This window comes from Lepisma saccharinum, chromosome 13 (assembly GCF_977018435.1).
Source record: "Lepisma saccharinum chromosome 13, izLepSacc3.1, whole genome shotgun sequence".
NCBI lineage: Eukaryota > Metazoa > Arthropoda > Insecta > Zygentoma > Lepismatidae > Lepisma > Lepisma saccharinum.
Genome location: NC_139241.1, coordinates 50190527 through 50217984, shown reverse-complemented (window position 1 = coordinate 50217984; position 27458 = coordinate 50190527). Strand labels below are relative to the sequence as shown.

Sequence of the window (27458 nt, the reverse complement as noted above, 5' to 3'; positions counted from 1 at the left end):
GAATGGAATATTGGCAGAAGTGAAATTTATACATTTTATTTCCAAATAATGAAAATTAAAGGAAGAAAGAGAAAATCAAAACTTCACACAAAAATTTATATTCAACATGCCTCTGTAGCCACCACAATAGGCCAAAGTGAACAAGAAAATGTATGTAGCAGTGGTATATTCCTACAACTGTACAAAATCATGTTGAAAATGGGCAGATATTTCTTGTTAAATCATAATGTATAAGGAAAGTAGTGTTGCCATCTTACGGAAAACATTTCCCGAAAATCGGTGCTAGCATTGGCACTAAGGACACTGGAAGGACCACATACATATACAGGGATGCAAATCTGCTGGGAAGATTAAAAGTCTGTCTGAGGATAGCAAAGTTGGCACATTCAATAAGAATATGTCGAACACTGAAAACAACCTTACAAGTACGACACATCAGAGGGTACAGCCCTTGCAGCAAGTGACCATGCGTTAGACGGCAGTGTCCAATACATATCCGTGTTAGAAGAACTCCTTCTCGACAGGAGGAGGAACGCCATGTACCTGTGGTGGTGGGCTTAATAGCATGAAGATTGTTCCCCATTTCCGCTTCCCACTCGGCCTGTCAAGTGTCAAGAAGGCAACAACTAAACACATTCTGCAGGTCGCTAGCTGGCAGCAGGTGGACGAGAATGTCACCGTCTGAATCAGCAGACTTGGCAGCAGCATCAGCTGCTTCGTTCCCCAGTATGGCTAGGGACCCAACACAAGCGGACATCAGCACTGGCACATAAAGACACCATCCATCGAAAGATATGCTGCACTGCAGGATGTCTGGAATTCAATAATTCCCAACTCTGGAGCACACTGGTGGAATCGGTGCATGCAAGGACATTCTTCAGAACGTGACTTATGTGCAAAATCCAATGCTTTTAGGACAGCGTACAGCTCTGCCGTGCAGATGGAACAGGCAGGGAGTAGGACGAAAATGACTTTCAGAGTCGACAAGAGAGGAGCATCCTACTGATTCCGCAGATTTGAACCGATCCGTGAAAAACACAAAGTAAATTGGGGGTACTGAGAGCGAAGCTCTAAGAAGCACTGCTGTACTCGACCACTGGTGTTTCTATCTTTGGAAGAGCAGTAAGGGACAAGTTAATCGCAAGTGCCGAAAACTCCAAAGTTGGGACAGGCAGTAAGAGTGGAGAGACGCCAGGCAGATCACTATCAACACCAAATGTTGATAGGATCTCTCTCGTCTGCACTAACACCGAATGGTCTTGTGGCACGAGGATGTAGTCGGTACATAGTCAGCCTTCTCTCGTCGGAGACAGTATGATATGAGGGATGAGAGGGGAAAAAAAAGGAAGAAAAATATGCAACACTTTAGGCCCCTAATTCCACACGTTGTGAAGAAGTTCCTCCTTTCCATTATTACACACAAGCAAAAAATCAGTGATTGAAGAGTAATACCCATTCATAAATTACATAATTTTTGAAGGGAAAAAACTGACATTTTTAAAAAATACACTTGCATATAGAGATTTACACCGCTCGTCCTCTAAAGTTTAAAATCATTAACTCTATACAAATCAAACAGCACCATCTCATACCCAAGTCCTCCAACATTGTCTTGATGGTGACCGAACACTTAGCTATCTCGACATCCACTTCAAACACCTCCCCATCTGAACTTTGAAGCTTGATGTTAGGCATCTGAAAGAAAATATTTAAATAAATACACAAATATGTAACTCCGTCCCTATTTTGCCTAGGAAGCTCAAATAAAGCTTATTGTAAAGGGAATTGAACAAGCTTTCCAGTGATATATAACAATCCTACCTTTGGATAAAAGTATAATTTTGTCACTTGACCTTGAATATCTCAAAACACGTTATCACCAAAAATCGTGAAAAAAATATATTTGGTCCCTCATGCCATACTATAAAACATATTACAAAAACATTCTGGGATTGCAATGGGATCAGAAGATACAAAATAATATGTGTAACTATGTGACTGATAAAAGCCTCATTACATGAACTATGACCAGTCAAAAGTCTTTTAACACCCACTACAAAATGTAAAGGAGTTATCCTGGTCATGAAAGAAATAGGTTAGGCACAGGGAGATATCTAGCTGTGTGTGTCAAGCGCAGGTCCAGCATATTGTTGACCGCCATATTGAATTGAATGCAAAAATTTGAAAGGAAAGAGGGTGATGTGATATATTAAATCAGGCTAGAATTTCTCGAGAAATGAAGCAGCGAAGGTTTTTCCAACTTATCTTTAGCCAGCAAATAGTCATACGCATATCTTTCACTTACAATATATGCACATTATAACGTTGTCAATATTCCTGTGAGCACACTTGTTGACGTCTGTCACATACACATAGAACATTTGGCAATGCAGCAGGTGCAACATCATCGCAAGCAGCAACTCTGCCTTCTCTCAGATGGTCAATATCGCAGACTTTTAGTGCATGCACCATTCTCTTCAAATGTTTCTGAAGGTAAAAGTCCTCCTAAGATGTTAGATCTGGGGAATGTGCAGGCCTTTTAATAGATTCCCATCTGCCCATCAATTTACCTAGAAATTTACCATGAAGAAATTGCCAAAATGTCCACATAGTGTGGTCACACTCTGTCCTGTTTCAAAACCCTGGAAAAGTGCCATATCCCGTAAGCAAGGATGAAAAACCTGTTCACTTAACAAATCCAAGAAGCCCTCACCATTTAAGGTTATGTTGTTGAATATGGATCAACCATTCCCGTTCTCCATACACCATACCACATCATTAGCTTACCAGCAACAACCATTCGGCTTGGATCTGTCTACTGTAGATTATCAAATCACAGGTATTGCATATTACCTTTATTAACTTCACCGTGAAAATAAAAATTAGCCTCGTCACTCAAGAATTTTTCATTCCAAAGGAAGTGTCACGTAATTGTTTGAGATATTTTTCCCAATATTCTTCACTATTCAACTATTTGGTGAATGTTGCTGATTAATACCATATGCAATGGTGCGTATACTTCTTTCTCTCCCGAGACGTCAGCGTGATCTCTATGAGTTCTCAACACATTAGGAGCATTCTAATCAGTGGCGTAGCATGGACATTTCGGGTGGGAACGCCAAGTCCAAAGGAAGGGTCGGCCTTTTCTTGCTTAATAACTTACTTATGGTATTAGTCGCCACAGGTATTGTTTATTTGCCTGAAGTCAGCTGGGTTTTCAATAAAACATCATCCATGCATGTTTTAGCTAGACAATTAGATGCCTCACTATGCCACAAATGTTTTGAACTCTGGTGTTTTATACCTTTCTGCATGACGCAAGTCATTAGAAAACCTACCTGAATCACAAGCGCCTTTGAACAACAGCAGACGTCATTGTTGTGGTTGATCCAACTACTCATTGATTTGGTTTATTTTACTTCGCTTTTCTACCACTTTTGGTTATTCGCGAATATGAATATGAGTGATGATATTGATGAAGGGACACTGGCAAAGAACACCCGTGCTCACGCTGGAATTTGAACCAGGGACCTCTGTCGTCTTGGCGCACTGTGCAAAGCAGAGTGGATGATCCAAATATCGTACACTCTACTGACGTAACAGTGCCGATTAGTAATTCAGACCACTGTTTATTACATCTTGAGAATGCTGATAAACATTTTAAAATAATTTTGTCCAGAGACCATTCGATGTTAAGAGTTTTCAAATGAATGCTAAACATTTCCATTGACACAATATTAAGCAGTTAGATAATAACGAAAAAATACAATAAAAAAATTAATAGTTTTGCGGGTTAAGTGGTAGAGCAGCAACACGCTGAATTTCTACCACGAGGACTTCACCAACTTACTTCACAAAAACTGTGTTGATCTTTTAGTTTCTAATGCACATCGCTGTTCGTGCGATAAATCATACAATGCAGTGACCATTAAGAAGCAGTATATTTGAGATTGGTAAAGTTACGTCAGTCAATATTGCGTATTGTAGCATCACATAGCACGAGTTGCATGAGAGCGAAGAACCGGGTAGGAATGCTAACGCTGTCGTCTGCTTCAGAAGGCAGGAAGGGTCACATGAACCAATCACGGTAGACCTCTCGTACGCCAGCGTAAGAGAGCCCATTTACGCGTGTGCTGTAGAAATGGAAGCTTTCCCTCCATAAAGGCAGCAAGGAATATAGGAGTCCTGTACGCCGAACCTGCTCGGCGTCCGGCCGGGAAAGGCATTGAAAAGAGATGCTAGAACGAGTGTTGAGAGTGGAGCGTTGCAAGCGGATCGCGAAAAATAGCTATTATAATGCCATGAAGGTCAAACATATTTGAAATTAGTCACGTTTTACTTTATAATCACAGCATTTTAGCATTTTTGAAATTTTAAATCTGGGAACGCCGGGCGTACTATAACGCTACGCCACTGATTCTAATGCTTTGTTTTTAACACCTCAAAAGGAGAAAATGATTACAAGCATGCAGTAATAAGTTTTTGCTGGCTAGAGATAAGTTGGAAAAACCTTCGCTGCTTCATTTCTCGTGAAATTCTAACCTGATTTGATATATCACATCATGCCCTTTCCTTTCAAATTTTTGCGTTGAATTCAATATGGCGGTCAACAATATGCTGGACCTGCGCTTGACACACACAGCTAGAGATATCCCTGTGCCTAACCTATTTCTGTCATTACCAGGATAACTCCTTCACATTTTGTAGAGGGTGTTAAAAGACTTTTGACTCATCATAATTCATGTATCAGTCACATAGTTACATATATTATTTTGTATCTTCTGATCCCATTGCAGTCCCAGAATGATTTTTTGATATGTTTTATTATATGGCATGAGGGACCAAATATATTTTTTCACGATTTTTGGTGATAACATCTTTTGAGATATTCAAGGTTAATGTCAAGGTCACGTGACAAAATTATATTTTTATCCAAAGGTAGGCTTGCTAAATATCACTGGAAAGTTTGTTTAATTCATGTACAATAAGCTTTATTTGAGCGTCCTAGGTGAAATAGCGGCGGAGTTACAGCATATTTAGTATAGCTAAGCGCTATAGTTAGCACTTTCTGCTAACTTTGACCTTGAAAAATTTAACAATTACAAGACAAACGAAACTAAAAATTGTCATTGTTACTAAGTTCCATTCATAGTTTCAACTCCCCAAATTTCATGAAAATCTGAGATGGTCAGGTTGGAAATTGCACATATCTGTGTTGATCTGGCATGGAATGACTATTATGGATTTTGGACCTCTTAATATACATACCGGGCAGTCCAAAAATCCCGGAACGGTCACATATCGTGAGAAATACACATCGAATTGGAAAACGAAAAAATAAGTGTTGAATAAGTGAAAGAAAGCTATTCAATGATATCACACTTGATTTCCCACCCCCACCACCTGGGGGTGGGCTGGAGGGTAATTGTGAAATTTTAAATGGAAATCCCCATTTTGTATTGTAGAATCAGAGAGAGGACTTCATTCAGAGTCCAACGAGCTATCAACCATCCTTCTAGCTCAATTAGGAACAGAGATATGGTGATTTTAAATTTTCGCCACCAAAATTTAAACTATGACACCAAAAATGTTGTCCCTAATTGAGCTAGAATGAAAGAGATTGCAGATTCGGAATCAGCACGTCAAGACCTTTCAATAGGGGTCATTCCATCCAAATAAACAAATTTTAAAATAATTGGTTGCATGACCATTTTAGAAAAATTTCATTTTTAGTACATACGTTTGTACATGTTTCTAGATATCAAAACCAATGTTCAAAAAAATATATTGTCTTTAGTTCTACTGGGGCAGCCATTTTTCCAACATAGCGCATGGCTTTCTTCCCTCATTTAGCACTTTTCAGAAACCTTAATATCTCAAAAACCATTAGAGCTAGACTTGTAATAAAATTCATTTCGTAGCTAATGACTAGAGACCGGATGCTAGGCAAAATGACTATTCTTTCCTGTTAGAGATATGATGAAAACGAATGTTGCGAAGACCAGGGGGGAGGGGGGATTAGCTGCATTTAAAGGCAATTTAATTTTGCCTATATTACGCGACCAACTATCCGATTCTGGCTGAAGTAATTAATTCCCTATCTGAAGATGATGCAACATCAATTCACGTAACACAGCATCTTTTGAACAATTCTGTTGTGCGCAACGACTTAGGATTCATCACCACCCATTATTCAAATTTACCAGACACAATAACATTACTGGAAGAGAGAAGTGAAACACTGATAAATTCTATGGACCCTTTTCATTCTGCAGTTGACCAAATTTGTACTGTACCAGATGCTAAAGGTCAGGCTGTTCTTGAGAAATGTCAGCGAGTTATTGCAGCTAATAAGGACTTGGAAAAATTAAGGGCAATTCAACAAGTTCTGAAAGGTAAAAATATACAAACTGAGTTAGATCCACATGTTCTCGCATGCTTTAAGTATGCTCCGGTAACATATGTGGAAGTGGAAAGATCCTTTTCAATTCTAAAAAATGTGTTGTCCGATCGCAGACATAACTTGTCGGTTGATCACCTGAAGAAATACCTTGTTGTGATGTGCAACCGCAATTAGTGCTTCTCATTCAGAGACTGACAAACCGTACAGTACAAACTTGAAATGCATTTAAACAGTTTCATAGTTTGAACTGCTGTGTGGAATATATAGTGTAATTTTTTTAACTGAAATAACCCTCTGTGCAGTGATAAAGTGTATATTTAAATAATTTGCATACTGGTTGGAAGTGGGCAACAATTTCTTTTGTCAGAATATTGTGTGTAGGCATTATACAATGATAAATTTTGGGCTGACATGACTCCTGTTTGCAGTGATTTATTAAGTACAAAATTGGACTGCTGTGTCTAATGATGAGTTCCTGGTTTATTTTAAGCAACTATAAAGAATGTACAGGTATGTTTCTATATTTTTTAAACACCTATTTCTTTTTGTATGTCTATCTTCATTATTTTGAGTTAAATTTCATCGCTTTTTTATTTTAATGCCTATTTTACTGCCTAATTTCATTGCTTTTTTATTTTAATGCCTATTTTACTGCCTATCTTGAAAATTATAAGTGCTTATTTGCCTGCCTATTTTATATGTTTTTAGTGCCTAAACATCCGGTCTCTACTAATGACGAATACTGTCTATGATATTCAAGTATGTTTTGCTTAAAATTGCATCGTAAGTACGAAAATTATGGTGAAAATTGTAGTAACGATAGTTAAAAAATTGGATTTTTAAGCCCGATTTTTCCAATTAAGGGGTTTATTTAGTCTAGGGCTTGATTTTTTTTTCATGTGTAGACCTGCCTGCAGGGTGTCTGTAAATAAAATATCAGTGCTTAGAAATTCAATCCTTTTTTACAGCATGGGCTCGAACATGGCTGTTCATTGAATTTTTACAGTTTTCGGGGTTAAATGTCTCAGATGGGTTCTCTTGAAAAATTCTGAAATTTGGAATAAAGGAAGCCCTGCATGAACCTAACTCACAGGGTCATTCCACAGAATTTCATCACAAAAAAATAAAAATGGTTGCTCGACCATTTTTGACTTTCTTCATATTTGGTATGTTGAACCCCTTGGAAAAGAGAAGTCAAAAACAGGTTTCAGTTTTTTTTTATATCTGTTATGGTTTTTAAGTTACAGGGTGTCGAAAATCACAAAATTGCGCAATTTCACGAAAAATCAGCTTTTGCAAAATATTTAATATCTTCATAACGAATGAAGATATTTTCAAAATTCCAAGTTTATTGGAATCTGCATATCTTGCAGTACTAAAAAAGTTACATGGTTAAGTCTTGTAATAAAAAGCAAGCTATGATCAGTGTATCGGAAATATCAGAACAAATTGCGTAAAATCGCTGAGTTTTTTTTTTATTATGAAAGGGGGACAGATAACATGTTAATTTTATTTTTGTGTTGTAGTAGTATGTTAGTTAATTTACCCTAAAAATAAGCAAGTTGTTAACTGCTCCCCTTTCTGAGATACAAGAGCTTAAATATCGGAAAATTAGGAAAAACAAGCTTTTTGACCCCTCTGTAACTCAAAAGGGGGAGCAGGTAGGATTACCAAATTTTGAAGATGCTTCATATGTGTGAGCATGTTCAAAATCTCAAAATTTGGTGTTGTTATTCAAACTACTTATGGAGATACAGGCATTTTCCTTTATTACATTTCAACGTCAATTCGTCATATATCTCCTGGGATTTCCCCCCTTTCCCCCTCCACATGTACGCCGAATGTGCATAAATTATATATCGTCTGAATCTGTGATTCATTCTGCGCACAACGGTATATCTTTCATATCTCTAGGGCATTTAGTTTCTGAGCTATAGTCATTTCAATGTAACTCTGCAGTTCGCTCAATTCCGAAGCTTGAGACAGTGGCGTACAAGCCTTTCGTTTCAGGGGGTACAACTCGCGTAATATTGGTCATATGACAAAAATGAAAATATTTTTCTGTTTCTTACATGCCAGCGATAATTTCTATGTGCATTTTGAACTTTTCATATCCTTTTTTTCGGGGGCGGGGGAGAAACCACTTATTTTCTTTAAAAAAATATATTTTTCAGGGGATTTCCTCCCTTTCCCACTGCACATGTACGCCGAATTGTGATTCATTCTGCGTACAACGGTATATCGTTCATATCTCCAGGGCAAATAGTCTCCGAGCTAAAGCCATTTCATTTTGAAGCTTGAATCAGTGGCATGCCGACCATTCCTTTTTGGGGGTATAACTCACGTTACTTTGGTCATATGATAATAATGCAAATATTTATGTGTTCCTTACATGTCAGCGATCATTTCCATGTGCATGTCGACACTGTCATGTATTTTTTTTGGGGGTGGGGGGAGGGGAACTCCATTTTTTCCCCCGAAATTTTGGAATTTTGAGAGTTAGCCCCCTCCCCACCACCACATATACGCCGAATTTGCTTAAATTTTATATAGTCTGAATCTCTGGTTCATTCCGCGTACAACGGTATATCACTCATCTCTCTAGGGCAATTAGCCTCCGATCTACACTCATTTAATTGAAACTCTGCATTTTGCTCAAAATCGCCTTGGGACCGAGGGGGTTACATGTGAAAATGGCCTTGGGACTCAAAAGGTTAAGCTATCACTGTAGCAATTTCAATCCATTTTCAGAGTCCGGCTCATGGTGAAAAACTATTTTGAACTTAACTGCTAATATTTGCCCTAGAGAGAATTTTAGGGGTTCCAAATATCATAAAATTGTATGTTTCCATGCAAGTTCACTTATTTCTTAAGTACAAATTTTTGGAAATTCTAACCATTAAGTATGATGAGGTTTTAAAATAATGAATGCACGATTCCAATCTCCTGAATAGGTTTGCCAGCTTTTCCAGAATGACAAGGAGTCTCCCGAAATCAAAGTCACACCCCCACACAAACTTTTGTTATCTTCTGGCATTCACGTGCCAAATTAAGAAATTTGTTATTGCAAACCAAAAAATTGAACTTATTTTGGAGACTCTTAAAAATAGTCATTGTTTATGTAAGTGAGAGGGATGAGAAATAGAAAGTTAAAACACATTGCTGTGCCAAAGCATCTACACAAGAGTTGCAGAAAACTAAAACAAAGGCATTGTTGTGTCAAACTCTCGAGATTTCCCTCCACCTAATTTTGCTTCATTATAAGAATAAGTTTGTAGTAGTAAAAGCCAGTGCTTGAAATATAATGCTCTAGCTGAGGGATGTTTGAGCCTTGGGTATATCTGGAGGAATGCTCCCATTTTTTTAGCATGGTGACAATAAGACAGCTGGGAGGAAGGTATGCAAAAATTTTGCTAGCTGGGGGACACCATCCCCTTGCATCACCTACTTCACACACTGGTTAGGGTAGGATTAAGCATGTTTCAGTATTCGTATTGTTGTCATGGTCAGTTCAGAGTCTCAAGAAAAGCAAGTATTACTGTATGTTCTAAATTATTTTCAGTTGAATACAGAAAAAGAGCACATTTCAGACAGAACGTACACTGTTGCCAACTATTTTCGGTAAAGTTTCATTTTGAAGAATTTTGTTGTACCATTATGGCTTCAGAAGAGCCTGTATTTCTGTATTCATTTTGTTTACTTACAAATTGTGAGGTAATTTTTGATCAAATTGATTCAATTTTGTATTCACCTTTGCAAGACTACAAACAGTAAAAGGCTTATATTCAGAACATTAGTCTTCCACATCATTCCTATCCGTAAAGAAATCTCCCGGAACTTTATTCTTTAAAGTGGCATGATGTTACAATACCGGACCACACTCCAATTTCTATAAAATTTCCCCTACTTACTAATTTTGGTGTCCTGATGATGTATCTGTAGTTCATATTTGGCGGTCACTTGTTAAAATTGTACATTTATGTGTAGAACTTGTAAAATAACCTTGCGATTTACCACGGTCATTGTCCATACACAGCAATTTGGAACCATCTTTCTTTCGCAATTCGTTAATGGTCTTCCTTTACGCACAACAATCTTGCTACCTTGAATATTGACGTCAGACGAGGAATGCCTACGAGGTTAGGTTAGGCATGTTAGGTTAGGTTCCATTAGCATAAATACAAAGAAAAATTAATATTTTGGCTAAGAGAACTATACCTTGTCTTGCCTTACATGAAAAAACGTTCTCCCGTGAACTCAGAACACTATGTTGCTAAAGTGTTGTGCAGTAAGTGACACCCATTCAGGGAAAATGGTGTGTTCCGTGGAGCTCCTGTTCTTATGGTAGGGTTACGTTACATTAAGAAAACATAGTTTATTTCATTTTTTTCTCTATTTCCATACTCGACCGCCAATTATTACATGCAGATTCGTGATTAGGAGTTCACAATTAGTGAGTAGGTGAAATTTCATAGAAATTGGAGTGTGGTCCGGTATTGTAAACTCGTTCCTTTCAAGTTACAAAGCCTACTTCTGAACCTAACGCCCAAGAATATTAAAAACTTGGATTTTTTTTTTTTAAGGACCACAAGAGGAACAAGTGTAGCCAATTCGAATAAAATCTGAGATGGTGAGTTAAATGGCTATAATATTTTGATGAATATACTAAAAGCTGATGGATTATGATGATACTGGAATTAGGGGAGACCGGGGTAATTAGAACAGGAAACAGCCTGTAGAAGTTCCACTGTAAATTACTCAGAAAGTTACTGATGGATTTTTTAAAAATTTCTACCATTTAAAAGGACATCTTTTGCATATTTTTGAAAAAAATAATGACCATACCTGCATTGCAAATACTCGTCCAAAAAAAAAGATTGTCATGACACCATAAAATTGTTCCAATTACCCCATTTGGGGTTAATGGAACATAAGTTAGAAATTTCAACTGAATAGCTTTAGGTTGCTGTTGGGGTAATACGATCATCATATATAAATGTCCCATTTACCCTGCAAATTTAAACACAATAGCTCTACTTCTTCTGGAGTTATCAATGCTTGTTTAAATAAAATCCCAAGTTAACGTCTTTTTTTCATAAAGTTCAATTTCCCAGCTGTGAAGCAAATATGTGTGAATGAAAATCAGTGTTCTATGATTTATTTGAAAGGTTACAGGCCATTCTACAATGTAGTAAAGAAAAAAAACTTCTAATAGTTACATGTACAATCTAGTATACCCAAGCGAAATCAAGCAAATTACGCAATGTTCTAATAAACCATTTGCAGAAATTTTTGGGGTAATAAGAACTTTGCTTATAAAAACCAGGCAAATTGCCCATAGACAACCAAACTCACATGAAATGATGTGTGCCCTTATGTTTTATTATAGGGGTGAAGAAAATTTTGAAAGGGTTCTTTCATTCACATCCAGTATATGCAGAAGCAGAGAAACACCAAGCATGCGTCACATCATTCTTGCAGGTGTATAATAAAAGTCAAATAAAACTTACTTTTGTGTAGTTATTCCAATAACAAATTTTCTGCATGTAGGTTTAGTGTAGGTACATAGGTATGAAATGTTATTACACCAGTCTTTTCGTTTTAAATTATTCTACATTAACATGTTCCAATAACCCCATGTTCTAATTACCCCGGTCTCCCCTACATAAAACTGAACTTCGCTCTAAAAAGGTTTATTCAAAGTTCTCTCAGCTTCCTTTTTTTCTTTTTCAGTTAATACGAAAACATGTGGGTCATCTTTTGCAACGAGCTTCATCTCAGTTTAGATTTACTGAGCAGATGACCCGCCAATTTATCGTTCCAAAAAGCAAGTGGAGATGTGATGCTTTGTACACTTGTATACAATTATACTTCTCATAAAACCAGTTCTCAACTATATAAACCTAGACTAACAGCTGAAATTGTTATCAACGGTGACAAATTTGCTTCAAAATTTTTGACTGTCTTGTCAGGGTATGATCACGTATAGGAATTTCTTAAATAATTATTTATAAAGAATTCTATCCCCTCCAGTCCAATCTAATTTCAATTAGTCAATGTATTGCATATTCTTACTGACAGAGCTACTAAAGATAAAAATAATTTGCAGAGAAACCTTGCGTTATTCTTTTGTTGAACAAAGTCTCTCACCATTGTTCGTATGAACTAAAGCTTCGACACAATAAAATTTGTTTCATATACATTCTAAGGGAAACTTATTTACATAGTCTTCAAATAATTGTTTCAAGTATGTGAATATATGAAGTTACTTTGCAAATTTACGTTTCTTCAGAAAAAGTGGTGTAAAGTGGCGATTCGCTTTTGTTATATCATGGAAGCTTCCCGAGCACCAGTCAACAAATATCCCTGTAAATACATATATAGAAAAATAAATAATTATTTTTTTTGCACTGTCAGCCCATAAAGAAGATATATGAAATCTAAATAGGTATTACCTTGTTCGCCAAAACCTGTATTCTCTTCTCTTGTAGATGAAATCACAAACGTCTATGTAGTTTGTAATTGTATCTATTTTCGTTCCGTCTGTGGCTCCAACCAGTGTTGCTATAACCGAGGGCACACAGCAGAATTTCCCCTTCCCAGGTGCAAAATTTTCCTTTTTATATTTTCCTATCAATTAAATTCCCCAAGTTTAAATCGCATTCTCAAGAACAAAACTTCACGAATCAGTTAGACCAGTCAACAAGGGGGACCAATAAGAAAAAAAACAGGGAAAGCGGGAACAAATTTTATTATCTTCCTAAACGGATTCTTAACAACATAGCCCCGTTCGGCAAGGCCATACTACCAACTTCCGACTTCAGATCACTGAATCGCCGGACGATAAGTCTCACGCGGACTGTGGATAAACTAGTCAATGCAACAACTAGCATACAAGCTATAAAGGAGAAACTTGCAGAGAAAAATATGGTACATTTTCTTATTCAGCTTCATAATATTCCGAGGGCCTCCCCGATGGCGCAGTGGTAGCGTAGCCGCCTTGTAATCAAGGGGTCCCGGGTTCGATACCCGGTGGAGGTACAAGTGGTTCGGATCCCACTTTAAACTGTAGGTCCAGTCCCGATTAGCCTTACTGTGCATAAAGTGGACTTAAAACACCAAATAAAAAAAAATCAAATCATAATATTCCGAGTTCAATCCAAATGTTTATTCTGAATAATAATAAAAAATATCACGTTTGGACTCATTATGGATATATAGGGCCCGTTCCGAAAGTCGCACGAGTTTAACGCGTTAAACGAGTTATGGTAACTGGCTGTCCCATAAGTGCTTCCGTGCGTTTCGTGAGTTTCATTATGCTGTCCCAAAAGTCGCATTCCGTGCGTTTCGTGCAAGAACGAGATTCACCAAACGCAAAGGGCCAGGAGGCTGGTTTGTTCTGTGAGAATCGTCTGCTCCTTGCAGACAAAGCGCGTGCTGATGGATTCAAACTGCACTAGTTCGGAAAATGTATTATAATTTTAACAGAGACCGATATGAAGCAACATGCACAAGATGAATATGCCTTGACCGTTCTTAGAATGTGATTAAAATGATTGATTTGGATTTATTTATTTTATTTTACCTCGCGTTTTCTGCCTCTTGGCTAATTTGCGAAGATGGGAATGAGTGATGAAATGATGAAATTGATGAAGGGACATTCACAAACAACCAAGCCCGAGCGGGATTAGAACCCGGGACCCTTGGCGTTGCAGCGCGATGTGCTAACCACTCGGCCACAGGGTCCGGCGTGATTAAAATGAGTAACAGTGTCCACATTAGAGTTTATTTTTGCCATAAGGACATTCCTTGCGCTGACGCCACGCGGAAACTTTCTCTAAACAAAACGCTGCGCCTGCGCTTTCGCCTAGTGTCCCATAAGTCTGTAAAATAACTCGTTTCACCAGATTCACGAGCCCAGTAGTAGTGCAGGTGGCCCGGTTCTAGGACATCAAGTGAGGATCAAAAAAACCTCAAAACCTCACTTTTTCTCCACGTTCTGCGACTCATTTATTGCGCTGACGGTGTTTTGCAGCGAAGAAAACAGCAGCAAAACATCAAAAACTCACTTTACTCATTTGAGGATCACCAAAACCTCAAAAACTCATTTTTATTAATTGAGGTTCACCAAAACCTCAAAAACTCACTTTCTCTCCATGTTCCGCGCCTTCATTCGTTGCGTTGACACAGCGTGATGAGTAAATAATGTACTCTCTCATCCTTGAAGGATGAATGCACCTTATTGTAATTTTCCAAGTCTCGGTCAAATGTTTATATATCGTGACCTTTGTAAACCTACCTCTCTCTCTCGGGAACGATGTGTCGCACACATACATATGCGCGCCTGCCTGTTACGATCCCTCTAAAACAACAAGCTACATCCTCCACACAGATGTAAACAACCTGTATGGATTTTCCATGATGCAGCAACTTCCGTACAAGGGATTCGAGTGGGTTAATCCTTTGGATTTCGACATTTCTCTTTTATATACAGATACGGACAGCTTGGTCTACTATGTTCGCACAGTTGATGCATATAAGGATATAGCGTCGATTCCACCTTTCATCGAGCTTTTCGACACATCAGGCTATCCCCAGCCGAACCAGTACGGCATCCTGCCCCGAAACAAAAAAAAAGTGCCCGGTAAACTCAAGGACGAGAAGGACGGGGATGTTATTCTTGAGTTTGCTGGACTTCGGGCCAAAGCCTATGCAATTTGGGTTGAGGGGTCTGTCACCAAGAAGGCCAAGGGTGTAGGTAGGCAGGTTGTACAAAAGCATCTCGCATTCGAGGATTATGTTGAATGTCTGAAAACTCGCTCACCTGTTCTACGAAAAGAGTATCGAATCGAGAGCGTCAACCATAAATTGACAACCAACATTGTCAGGAAGATTGCTTTGGATGCGCACGATGATAAGAGGTGCATCCTGAAGTGCGGAATTCACACACTGCCGTGGGGGCACTATCGCTTAGCAGAAAGCAAAACCTGCAACATATGCCCATCTTCAACAGAAGATTCATAAAAACAAAACAAAACAAAAAAAAATCATTTTGTTAGTTATTTAAAAAAAAAACAACAAAAAAAAACATTTTGACTGTTATTACAAAAATAACTTTGACCATATTCTTAAATAACCAGCATGCCTATGAATTTGTTCGGTTTCAAAAAACAGACCATCATGGAAACTGCACCACCAAATTCCAATAACCTCTTACCTTCCGTGTTATCTAAACTCAACGGTCTGTTGATCATTCACCTCAACAGCATTTGGACGAAATTGGATGATGAAATCTTCAAGATGTTTTACGTCTTCAACAACAATTTACATTTTTACGAAATTCCGATCGACGGGAAACTTCAAATCACCGTGAATCCGGAAAACGTAGGCGAAATCAAAATATCTACCGGCAAGAATATTTTTCGAATCAAGCACGACAAGATGCTTTTTAACATTACGTACGATGTTTCCGCAGGAGATTACCTGTACGTGGAACTCCTAGGAGATTACGACAAACTCGTTCCTCTCTTCGTAGAATTACGAATCGTCTATCCTATTATAAATAACCGTTAACCAAAAATGCCTAACGATATTTTCGGCAACACCAAGCGTGTAGACCACGCAGAAGAGATTCTCATGTTGGATGTCCGAATTAAAAAGTTGAGGAGCGATTTGATCGCTTTACAGGAGACCTTAAACAAAAGTTTAGAGTCGGAAATCGCTACGCTCCAAACGCAATGTCTCGATCCCATTCTGAAAATCGATTCCGAACTGAAAACGCTCATAAAAAATTATGTTGACGTACCTTCTTACGACAACGTTCAAAATATACAGTTGAGCGTGGATTCGCTTCAAAATGATTTGGCCAAATTACAGCAATTTCAATCGAAAAATGAAGATTTGGAAAAATTGAAACTCGAAATCGAAGAACGAACTTCCGCAATAGAAAAGAATTTCTCTGAACTTCAAACCGTCGTGAACGATATCGACGTAGAACGCTTGCATGTCGTTGTTTCCAAATTACAAGAAGAATTCACCGGCACGTTGGAAGAAATTAAATCCAAGTTGCAGACTTTGGAAGATACCATGACGAACCTACCATCGTCGGACGAACTGCAGGTCATCGGCAAGAGCGTCGAGAACATAAAAATTCAATTGGAGGCCTATCAAGATTTCGAACACATTCAAACCACCATCGCTACGCTTCAGGCGTCTCTGGAGTTGATCAACGAAGAAATTAAAAATATTCACGCTGAAGCGAGCGCGTTGACGAGCATTCAGGACACGTTAAGCACGGTCCAGCAGAAGATCGAATATTTGGAAAATTTGAACGTCGAATCCAATCTTGCTCATTTTCATCACGTACTGGACAACATACAGGCTGACTTGGAATCGTTACGGACGAGCGTGCCTTCGAGCGAAGATTTGGAAAAATTGAAAACGGCGGTGACGGCACTATCCGAATCGAGCGACGTCAAAAGTTCGTTGAGCGATCTCGAGAGTAGGGTGGCCAATCTCCCCACCTCCAAAGAATTGCACGCTTTGAAAAGGAACATATCTCGAATGCTGAAACGACTGGAAACGGAAACGGCGAACGTGGAACAGATTCGAGACGAACTTAGTTCGCTGGTATCGACGTTGCCCACTTCGCAGAGCGTCGCCGACCTTCACACGCAGTTTACAGAGATGCGAAGCATCGTGAACGATCTTACCGAGAAAAGTTCGAAATTGAATCAAGTCGAGAACCTTCAGAACATTGTCGTCAACATCAGAGATCAAGTTGGAGTGCTGGAATCCACGCAGGAATCGACGCTGGCCTCTTTCGGTGCCAAGTTGCAAGAACTCAACGAAAACTACAAGCAGTTGAACGTGGAAGTGAAAATAAAACCTTCGTTTTCTACAGTAACGGATACCATAGTCGAGCATTTGTTGCCCGTACAAAATACACTGGGACAGCTTCACAGCAACCTCGTTAGCGTCGATACTAAATTCGCTAAACTGCATTCTCTGCAAGCCATCGAAATCAACAGCGTACCCAATCAGCAGAGAATCTCCACGTTTGTCGAAGGTAACAAACTGTACATGTTGCATCCTTATCATCCGTACTACAAGTTTCTCCTCGATGGCACGATTCAGATAAACGAATTTTCGTACTGGTCTCACGGCAGAAAAGCTAGCGTTCCCACCATGACGTTGATATCGAATCGTGGTGTCCAGAAAGCAGGAAACATTCCTCTGGCACGTTGGAACGAAATGCGCAACGTATATGAAATACACGAAGACGAAGATCTTACCGTTTTCGACGTGAGTGCCGGCGATAAGCTGATTATTCAAAACACGAGCGAAGTGCCACCCTCTTTGAATCCCATCACGCTGGTGCTTCTCTTCAAACGTAATCTCTAAAAAAAAAAAAAAAAAAAATGTCGAGGCAAGCCATCGTCGAAGAATTGCATAAACCTGCACGCCGCAACTACGAACGTTTAGCGGTGGTAACCAAGGGAATCGACGACCTCTGGGAAAGTGACCTCGTCGAGATGAGTAGCGGCAAGTTAAAAAACGTACATAAATTGAACAAGGGGGCAACAAGTACCTCCTCACCGTCATAGACACATTTTCGAAATTCGCATGGGCTCTGCCGTTGAAAGCCAAAACGGGGACATGCGTCACGGAAGCATTCAAATTAATTTTTCGCGAAAGCGGCAGACGACCACGGACAAGGGGAAGGAATTTTACAATGCCGTATTCCAAAAGTTTATTCGGAAACACGACATTCGACATTATTCGACCTTCAGTCACATCAAAGCCAGCATCGTGGAAAGATTTAATCGAACCTTGAAAACACACATGTGGAAACGATTCACGCTTCGGGGAAATTACAAATGGGTCGACATCCTGCCGGAACTCGTCGACACCTATAATGATACGGTACACAGAACGATAGGCATGAAGCCAGCTGACGTTTCGAAATCTGACGAGCAGCGTTTAATTTCTACAGTTTACTGTCCAAAGTACACTCCCACGACTACCAAGAAATCAAAATTCAAAATTGGAGACCAGGTGAGAATCAGCAAATTCAAACGCACCTTCGAGAAGGGATTCACAAAAAATTGGAGCACGGAACTTTTTACGGTGGTTCGAGTTTTACCCGGAAACCGACACACGTATATAATAAAAGATAGTAGCGACGAGATTTTGAAAGGAAGATTTTACGAAGAGGAACTCTCTAAAACGAAACACCCCGACACGTACCTCATCGAGAAAGTATTGCGTAGGAAAGGTGACAAACTGTTTGTCAAATGGCTGGGACTTCCGGAAAAGAGTTGGATCGACGCGAACGAAGTGATCTTGTGAGTACGTGGAACGTGGTGAAGCGTCTACCGGATTCGGAAAGTCAAACGAAAAAAAAGAACGGCGAGTTGCTTCCCGACAGCATCCGCTGTCTAATCGTAGGTCCTTCGGGGTGTGGGAAAACAACACTGCTCGTGGACAATTTTCTCCTCGCACCGAATTGGTTAGATTGGAAGAACAGGCACCTGTACGTGTTCTCGAAAAGTTTGGAGCAATCCAAATACCAGCAACTGATGAAACTGTACGATGGTCTGGACATTGCAACGTTCGCTTCGGAAATAAAACCACTCGACGATTGTCTCGAGAATTCAGTCGTTGTGTTCGACGACATGATCCTGGAAAATCAAAATGAAATTCGCAACTTTTTCACGCAAGGTCGTCACAAAGGAATGGATTGCTTCTACCTAGCTCAAACGTTTTCCAAAATTCCAAAACAGTTACTACGCGACAACGCTAATTTCATATGTTTGTTTCGTCAAGATCACACCAACCTCAAGCACGCGTACGATGACTACGTAGGCGGAGACATGAACTACAATCAATTTTCGGAACGCTGCTCCCACTGTTGGAACAGTGACGATTTCGGATTCGCGACGATCGACATGACGAAGAAACCCAACGACGGAAAATACAGAAACAAAATCAACGACTTTCTAAACGTTGCAACGTTGTGAAAAACGACGTATATAAATAACGTTATGACGAAACGAAAAATCGAAGACGAAAATCTCAAGCTTCGCGATCACCTCGCGAAACGCTTCAAAGGTTGGAAATCCGAGAATCGCGGATTCTACGAAGAGAAGAAACGTCAAGATCAACCTGTGATCGATGCCATCAGCGATCTAGGTAAAGAAATTAAAGGTGTCACGGAACAAAATAAAAATTTGATCAACGAACTCGTACCACTTGCAGCTAAAAGTTACACCGTACCCACGCCCATTTCGAGCATTCCTTCGACGCCGTTCGAACTGAAGGACGTACCACGACGTCGAGCCATAAGCAGCACGTCTTCGGATAAAATCGAGTTGGGACCTTTGGCACGAGACTACCTGAGCACGGGGAAATTCGACAAGGATGAAGTGTTCGGATTGTATCCGAGCATGGAAACCAACGAGGGTGTGGTGTGGAAGATTGGGAAATCGAAGGTGACCTTCGAAGGCAACGACATTAAAGTCAATTTAGGCGATAAGGATAGCTGGAACAGGTATCCGGGTACGGTGGGACTGTGGGAACTCGTTGCCAAAAAGCAGCCGAAGGATTACACCGACGAAGATTACCAGAGTTACAAGGAAATTTTGATCATGACGGATGCCTTGTACCAAAACAACGACGCCTCGCAGAATAGGGTGAAATCGAGCAGCGGCGAGAAGTACAGGAATCTCATCACACCGATATGGAACCAGGTCAAAACAGGCAGCGGCGTCAAACTCTACAACACGTTACCCAAAGAATTCGTTTGAGTGGACGACGTGAGAAAACTCATAGACAGGTTGTTGGTTATTGCAGGAGAGGAGAATGCAGGCAATCGTAATTTCTACAACGAGAAGGTTGGCATCGTGGACATGATCTAGCGCCAAACTTTCCAACTTCATCGTGAACGACGACAAGGGCATAGGGTACCTCATCAAAATCATCAACACGCTGCCTCCGAGATTCTGGAACGTGGCCGAAGGAAAGGGACTCGTGAACGACATCATCAACAAGTTACCTTTCGAGATGCATTTACCTGGCTACCAGTACTGCGGACCGGGTACCAAACTCGAGAAAAGATTGGAGAGAGGAGACAAGGGTGTGAATCCGTTGGACGCCGCATGCAAAGATCACGACATCGCCTACAACACCACGCAGACGGATCTGGATGCACGTCACGAAGCAGACAGAAAGTTAGAGCACGCAGCTTTCGAAAGATTCGTCAGCAGAGACGCATCGCTGGGAGAAAGAGTTGCAGCACTGGGCACCACCATCGCCATGAACACAAAACAAAAATTTGGGTGGGGTGTGTAAATAAATAACATACAGTAAAAAAAAAAAAAACATCATGTCTCGTATAACCGACTTACCGCCTGAACTGCTATGTAAAATTTTCAAACAAGTAATAAACGGAGATGTTAATAAACTTTTAATCGTAGCGAGATCAACACCGTATTTTCGCATCCCTTGTGAAATGGCTGTCAAGGACCGTCTTCGGGAGATCAGTGGCATAAGGTGCGGTGATCTCGACACTCTTCTTTCGGCTGCAGGGAAAAAATTAAACGATAGGTTGGATGAACTGCACGAGGCGAGGCAGGGGAGAAGACGATACACGGATGAATGGCATAAGTCGAAACAAGAGACGGAAGAAATCATCACGCACATCATCGCGTTTTCCGAAGCACGAACTTTCTTCCTCTGTTAAAAAAAAATAATAATATATATACGTGTCAAAACTTGATATATAAATAACACACATCGTGAAAAAAAAATAATCTTCGGTATATATAAATAACACACATTGTGAAAAAAATTAAATTTCTCTAACACACACTGAAATTTCTCTTCGATATGACGACTGAAAAAATGAGTGATCTCCAAGCATTAAAACAAATGCTAAATTTGTCAGTCGAATATGTAAAAATTCAGGAATTGGAAGTCGACAAACCTTACACGATAACTTCCGGTTCAATCGTTTCTACCCAGTATGGTCCCAAGGTGCGTCTGTTGCTCAACGGACAATACAGTCTATTTTTACCAGATCGATACGCTAACATGTTATCCGACGAGAAGCTAGCTATTTTAATCGAGAACAAAACTCGAATCGTGTACAAGGGGACAAAGGAACTTCTTGGTAAGAAAACGAAGCACGTAATAGAATTTGTGTAACGGGGCTGTGCGGTGTATATAAAATAACATCCCTTGAAAAAAAAATTACACGAAACAAAAAAATCTCGGAACATACATATATATAAATAACATACCTTGAAAAAAAAATTACACGAAACAAAAAAATCTCGGAACATTTATATATATAAATAACATACCTTGAAAAAAAAAAAGTTACACGAGAGGGAAACAAAAAAAATCTCAGAACATTTATATATATAAATAACATACCGTGAAAAAAAAAATTTATAGAGAGCATCAACATGAAGCCCAAGGGTGTCGTGTACCAGATACCATACTCCAATCTAAAAAATCTAGGTGCCCTCGATGGGTTACTCACCAAGAAACAACGCGAGAAGAAACGTTCTTGCTTGACGAAAGGACACGGAATGAAATTGCTTCTCAGCACTCCACAATTGAGACGCTTGCAGCATTCGCGGAAACAGCAAAAGATCGGAGGTTTCATATTCAGCATCCCGGCCATCCTGGCAGCATTGGGGGCCGTTGGAAGTTTGGCTGGCGGAAGCGCCGCCATCGCGAAAACCGTCATCGACTCGAAGAAGAACAAGGCGGAATTGGAAGAACAGAAACGTCATAATCTGGCCATGGAGAAGAAAGGGAAGGGCGTGATGAAAAAGTTTAAAAAAAAAGAAACAGCAGCACTCACCAACCGAGACATTGAATCTCTGATCGAACCGTTACGAATCAAAAACTTCAGAGGAGTTTTCATGTCCGACTCGTTACCTTCAACCGTTAAAAGAAGAGAATGCGGCGTAGTCAACTTGGACAGTCAAGAAAATCCAGGCACGCATTGGATATGTTACCACAACGCAAATAATAAAGCATTCGTTTTCGATTCTTTCGGAGGTGTTCCACCTACAAATTTAGTCCATTATCTGAAAACGAACAAAACTTCTATATACTACAACGACGAACGCATTCAAAATTTCGGAGACGAGAACTGCGGTCATCTCTGTCTCTCCATGCTCGCGTTTCTCTCTAAAATAAATAAGCCTACGATCGAAGATTTCCAGAAAGCATTGTGGAACCTGAAACACGATGGGCGTGTTCCATCTCACGAGCGAATCTTCGATCTTGAAACTCACGCTGCACGACGACATCGTCTATCCTAAATCCGTGGCTCTGCGTGCATTCTACAGCATGTACCTCATACCTAACGTCACGCAGCACAACAACAAAATTAGCGTCGGAAGCGAACACATCGTCGTCACGCCAGGCCAATACAATCTTTCCACTTTGCAAGCTCAATTACCCAAAGGCACGTACCTTTCTCAAAATTCGGTCACGCACAGAGTGGAAATCGTGTCGGCGACGGAGACCGTGGACCTGGGCACCATAGGAGAACTTTTAGGTTTCGAGAACGACACAAAACTCGAAGCTGGCATCAAGCACACAGCAGTCAATATTCCTAAATTTCTAGCCATCGAAACTCTGAACGTTCACTGCAAAGTGGCGGAAGGCATGATCACGAAATCCTCGGACGGGGGGTTGCTGGGAAGTCACAAGCAGACGGGAATCATCGCCACGTTCAAACCCAGTTCCGAGTTCATGGAACCGATCATCTACACACCTTCTTCGCCGATCTATTTTCCAGTATGTCGCAACCGCATAGACGACATAGAGTTGGTGGTGACGAACGAGAAAGGAGAGGTGGTGGATTTCGCAGGTGCAACGACCACTGCCATCGTGGAGATCAACGTATAATAAATAACACACATAGTGAAAAAAAAAAATGGAGCAAATCGAAAGTTACGAATTGCAATCTTTCCCTCCCAACCGTCGCACGTTCGCCAATCTCAACGAAGCGAACAGGGAGATCGAATACGACGTGGACGTAGGGGATGGGTTCGTTCATCCTCACAGAGCGGACCTCTACCTTCAATTCGACGTGGTGAAAAAGGAAAGCGGAGCAGCGTTTCCGCCCAATGCCAATTTGAAACTCGTGGACAACTTCGTGCCTCACCTGTTCTCGCAGGTGGAGGTGAGGAAACACAACACCGTCATCGACAGAATCGATTATCCAGGCATCACGTCGACGGCAGTGGGAACATTGAAATTATCCAAAACGGACGCGACATACTACCAGGCGGGGGGTTTCGAAGCGGGAACGAAAATATCGACTAGAAGTCACACGGTGCTCTTTCCCATGCGTCTGCTGCCCGGTTTCTTCTCGGACTACAAGGAGATCGTGTGGAAGGGAGGATTGCGCGTCACGTTTCGAAGAGTGGCCAACGACAACGACGCACTGATGCAATACACCAACTTGAACGCAGACGGCACGCCGCTGCCCAACACTTTACCCGAAGCGGCGAAATGCGTCATCCGGAGCATGGAGTTGAGAATGCCGATCGTGGAATACGAGACGAACTACGCCCTCAAGTACAAAGCGGAGATCTTGAAGAGTCCGCAGGTGCCGATTCACTTTCACGGTTACCAGTGCGTGCAGAAGTTGGCGTCGGGAAGTCACATGGAATTCGACGTGACGACTCAGTTCAACAACATACAGTTCGACATGCCAGATTTCGTCATTGTACTCTTTCAGACCGGGCGCGATAACAATCAGGAAAAAGATTCCAGTAAATTCGACGACTGCAAGATCAAGAACGTTTATCTGAAGAATGGCAGGAACGAAGTGTTCCCGCGCGAGAATTACAACCTGGACATAACCAAAGACGATTACCTCAAACTTTACGAAGCTTACACGGCTTACAAGAGAGTAACAGAGGGAAACGTCGACATGTACTACACTCCCAGCGAATTCAAAATCCGCAGGCCGATGTTCGTCATCAACACCACAAAAAGGAAGCAGGTGGTAGTCAACGATCGCACCAACATCAAGGTCGTCTGCGAGTTCCACGACGCGCTACCTGCCGATACTCTGTGCAGCGTCATCCTGATTGCAGAGAAGTCTTTTGTGTATGATGTCAAGAATGAAAGAGTGACCGAACAGTTTTAAGTACAAGAAAAAAAAATCACATAATTCTCAAAAAATTATACTGACCGTAGGTTCAAATATTAGATTAACTTGCAACGCAATGTTTAGGATGTACTGCGAGGAACACCTTCTTACATTTGTGAGAATAATCTGGAACAAAAAATAATAAAAAAATTAATTTTGATGCATTTTAGAAATAAATCACACTTGAACGCACAAAGGAACTTCCCCTTTGGCCCTGCGTGTGCCCCATATTCACCCCGTAGGGCGCGGCAGGGAGTTAGTCCCGCTAAAAATCCCAAACCTCCACCTGTTTTTTTTTCATTTGATGATAAACACTATTGTTCTAGTATCTTGGCTATATTAAATTAAAACTTCTGTTACATAAATTGTTTGTTGTTTTTTTTATATACATACATACTATTTACTACATTTGAGGCATATCTTACTAGTTTCTAGACGATGGTGGCCCCACGGGAGCGTGTGAATCCCACATTTCAGAACGCACCTCTTGTCGTCGCGTGCGTCCAGGGCAACCTTTCTCACCTGGTTGGTGGTCAACACATGGTCGACACTCTGGATGCGCTGCTCCACTTTTGGAATTGACGTCCTAGTTTGAAGGGTTTTGACGTAATCCTCGAACTTGAGGTACTCTTGGACGACCTGCCTGCCCACACCCTTAGCCTTTTTCGTGATGGATCCTTCTGCCCGAATAGCATAGGCTTTGGCGCGAAGACCGGCAAACTCGAGAATTACATCACCGTCCTTCTCGTCTTTGAGTTTGCCAGGCACCTTCTTGTTGCGAGCCAGGATTTTGTATCGGTTCGTCTGGGTATAGCCCGAGGTGTCGAAGAGGTTAACCAAAGATGGAACTGTGGCTATATCCCCGTATGCGTCGGCTGAACGTACGTGGTACACCAAGCTGTCCGTGTCCGTGTAGAGTAGGCTGATATTGTCGTTATAGTGCTGGCGTAGTATCCCATAATATATTTGAAACATGTGCAGCTTGCTCAGGTCTAATACTGAGGCACCAACATAAATTGGCTTGTTGAGCATCACCTCGTTCTTCCTCATATGCACCAGAGCAAGCTGCTCATTATAAATGGTCCTCGATTTGAATAACGGGTTTGCTACGAGCCTGCGACATTGTGCTTTGTTTGATATTAGCCTCACATCTACACGATTTCGCACATTCTCCATAGTTTTCCCGAACACCGCATTGTTCATTAACTTGAAGAAATCGCGATCGAAATCAGAAGTGGCGACTGTGCGATGTTTGGTGTTGAGCTCGATGTATGGCCTCAACCATGGAGAATGCTCAAACATCAAAACTCGATGTACTGTGCGGACGGTAACCCCTTGCTTCATCAACCACCGGAGGTTTTGGTAGTGCAGGACATAACGCTCTTTGGGCTCGAAGTCCATGACGAGCTTTGCTTGGTTCGAGCCAGGCGGGCATTTGAATTCCGGGACTGGCGGAAGATCGCAGAACAAATCCTGCAGCTTCTCGGAGAACTCAAGGTCCACCTCGGCAAAAAATCCGCATTCCACATCGGCGAAACCTTCAACGTCAAATTTGGAGGGATCAGCCCACTCGAAGCCTCTAAAGGGGAGTGGCTGCATCATGGAGTGTCCGTAGAGGTTATTGACGTCCGTGTACATGATGTAGCTGGACGGTTGTGAGGGGTCGTAACCGGTGGCCATGTGGTGATTGTTGGCGTGCGAGTGTCGCTGCGACACTTGGACCATTCCGTTCTACAAACAGCATCATGTCCACGTCCGAAAGAAGCTCAAGCCTGACTTTCGTAACAAGAAGCATGGCCGACCATGCCAATCCGGGAAGACTGTAGAAGTATGCAGGGTCCAGCTTGTAGATGGTCTTCGCAGTTGCACGAAACGCCTGGATCACATCAGCGAGGAGCGTCACATCAAGTTTGAGGTACGCATCGTGGTAGTCCCCAAGATTTTGGCAATCCAGCTCGCGCCACATGGACTGAGCATGGTTATAGTCATCCTCAGAGATGCCCGAGCCTCGCAGCTTGCTATAGAAGTTTGCTCGAGGAGGCAACGGCGTCTCCGCGAACTTGGTAGGGTCTGTGACGTATTCGTAGGGGTAGACCCCCTTACGCCTGAAGAGACCGGCGTCCAAGTTTGGAAAATTCGCAGAGGTAATGAGCATTTGCTCGTCGCTGAGCTTTTTCGCCAGGGCATCGAGGCTGGCCGGGAGGAACCTCAGGGAGTCGAGGAAGCGAAGCTCGACGGTAGAGCGTGATCCTGGGATTCGAACCCACTTGCTCAAGCTAATGTAACGCTCCTCGTTCTGCGCCAGGACGTTGATTCGCATGTCGTCGTACCCAAAGTGAGGCACCAGATGGTGGAAGTCGTATCCCGAGCCATTGTGAAAAAACACAGGGATGAAGCGCGGGTCCCGGGCCATGAGGTTGCATCCGTTGCACCAAGGACCAACGTACCTACCGTTAAAGTGATCGTGGTGTTGGACTTTGCGGTTGTTGGCGGTGTACTCCTCGACGCAGACAGGGCAAGCTATGGCCTCGTCGTGTCTACGTTGATCGTCGGGGGACAGTGGGAGCATAGACTTGGGGGCCAACAGTACCTTCCCTATCTCGATGGCCTCGACAACCATCCTCTCGAGGAAGTGTTTGGCTGCGTCGGGACCACGGTACACGTAGGGCTCGGGGGCGATGTGTTGGTCTCGTCGCACCACAACGTATGCGAAACTGGATGCCTCGTGGAGTTGGTAAGGGGTGGTGGAGGAAACTTCGGGATCGGGATCGCAAGTGGACAGGGGTTTGAGGAAGGCCTCGAAATCCGCGATGATGATAGCGGGGTGCTCCACCATGGCACCGTGCATGTGGAAACGCTCCACGGTGC

The 27458-nt window shown here is 41.5% G+C and overlaps 1 protein-coding gene across 2 annotated transcripts in view; it reads right to left on the bottom strand.

The window, feature by feature from the left end:
* The window catches only part of SkpA (S-phase kinase associated protein 1 SKP1-related A), a 132914-nt gene that overhangs the window by 31282 nt on the left and 74174 nt on the right, over positions 1-27458 (bottom strand). Inside the window, exons 1-2 of one of the 2 annotated variants that reach the window (XM_083134156.1) lie at positions 12859-12976; positions 1593-1695 (exon numbers count right to left, since the gene is read on the bottom strand). In XM_083134156.1, coding sequence (XP_082990282.1) covers positions 1593-1695 — 103 coding nt within the window. In that variant the 5' untranslated portion in view covers positions 12859-12976. Of the gene's footprint in view, positions 1-1592; positions 1696-12858; positions 12977-27458 lie in introns of those variants that run through there. The other variant, XM_083134157.1, reaches the window with a different exon arrangement.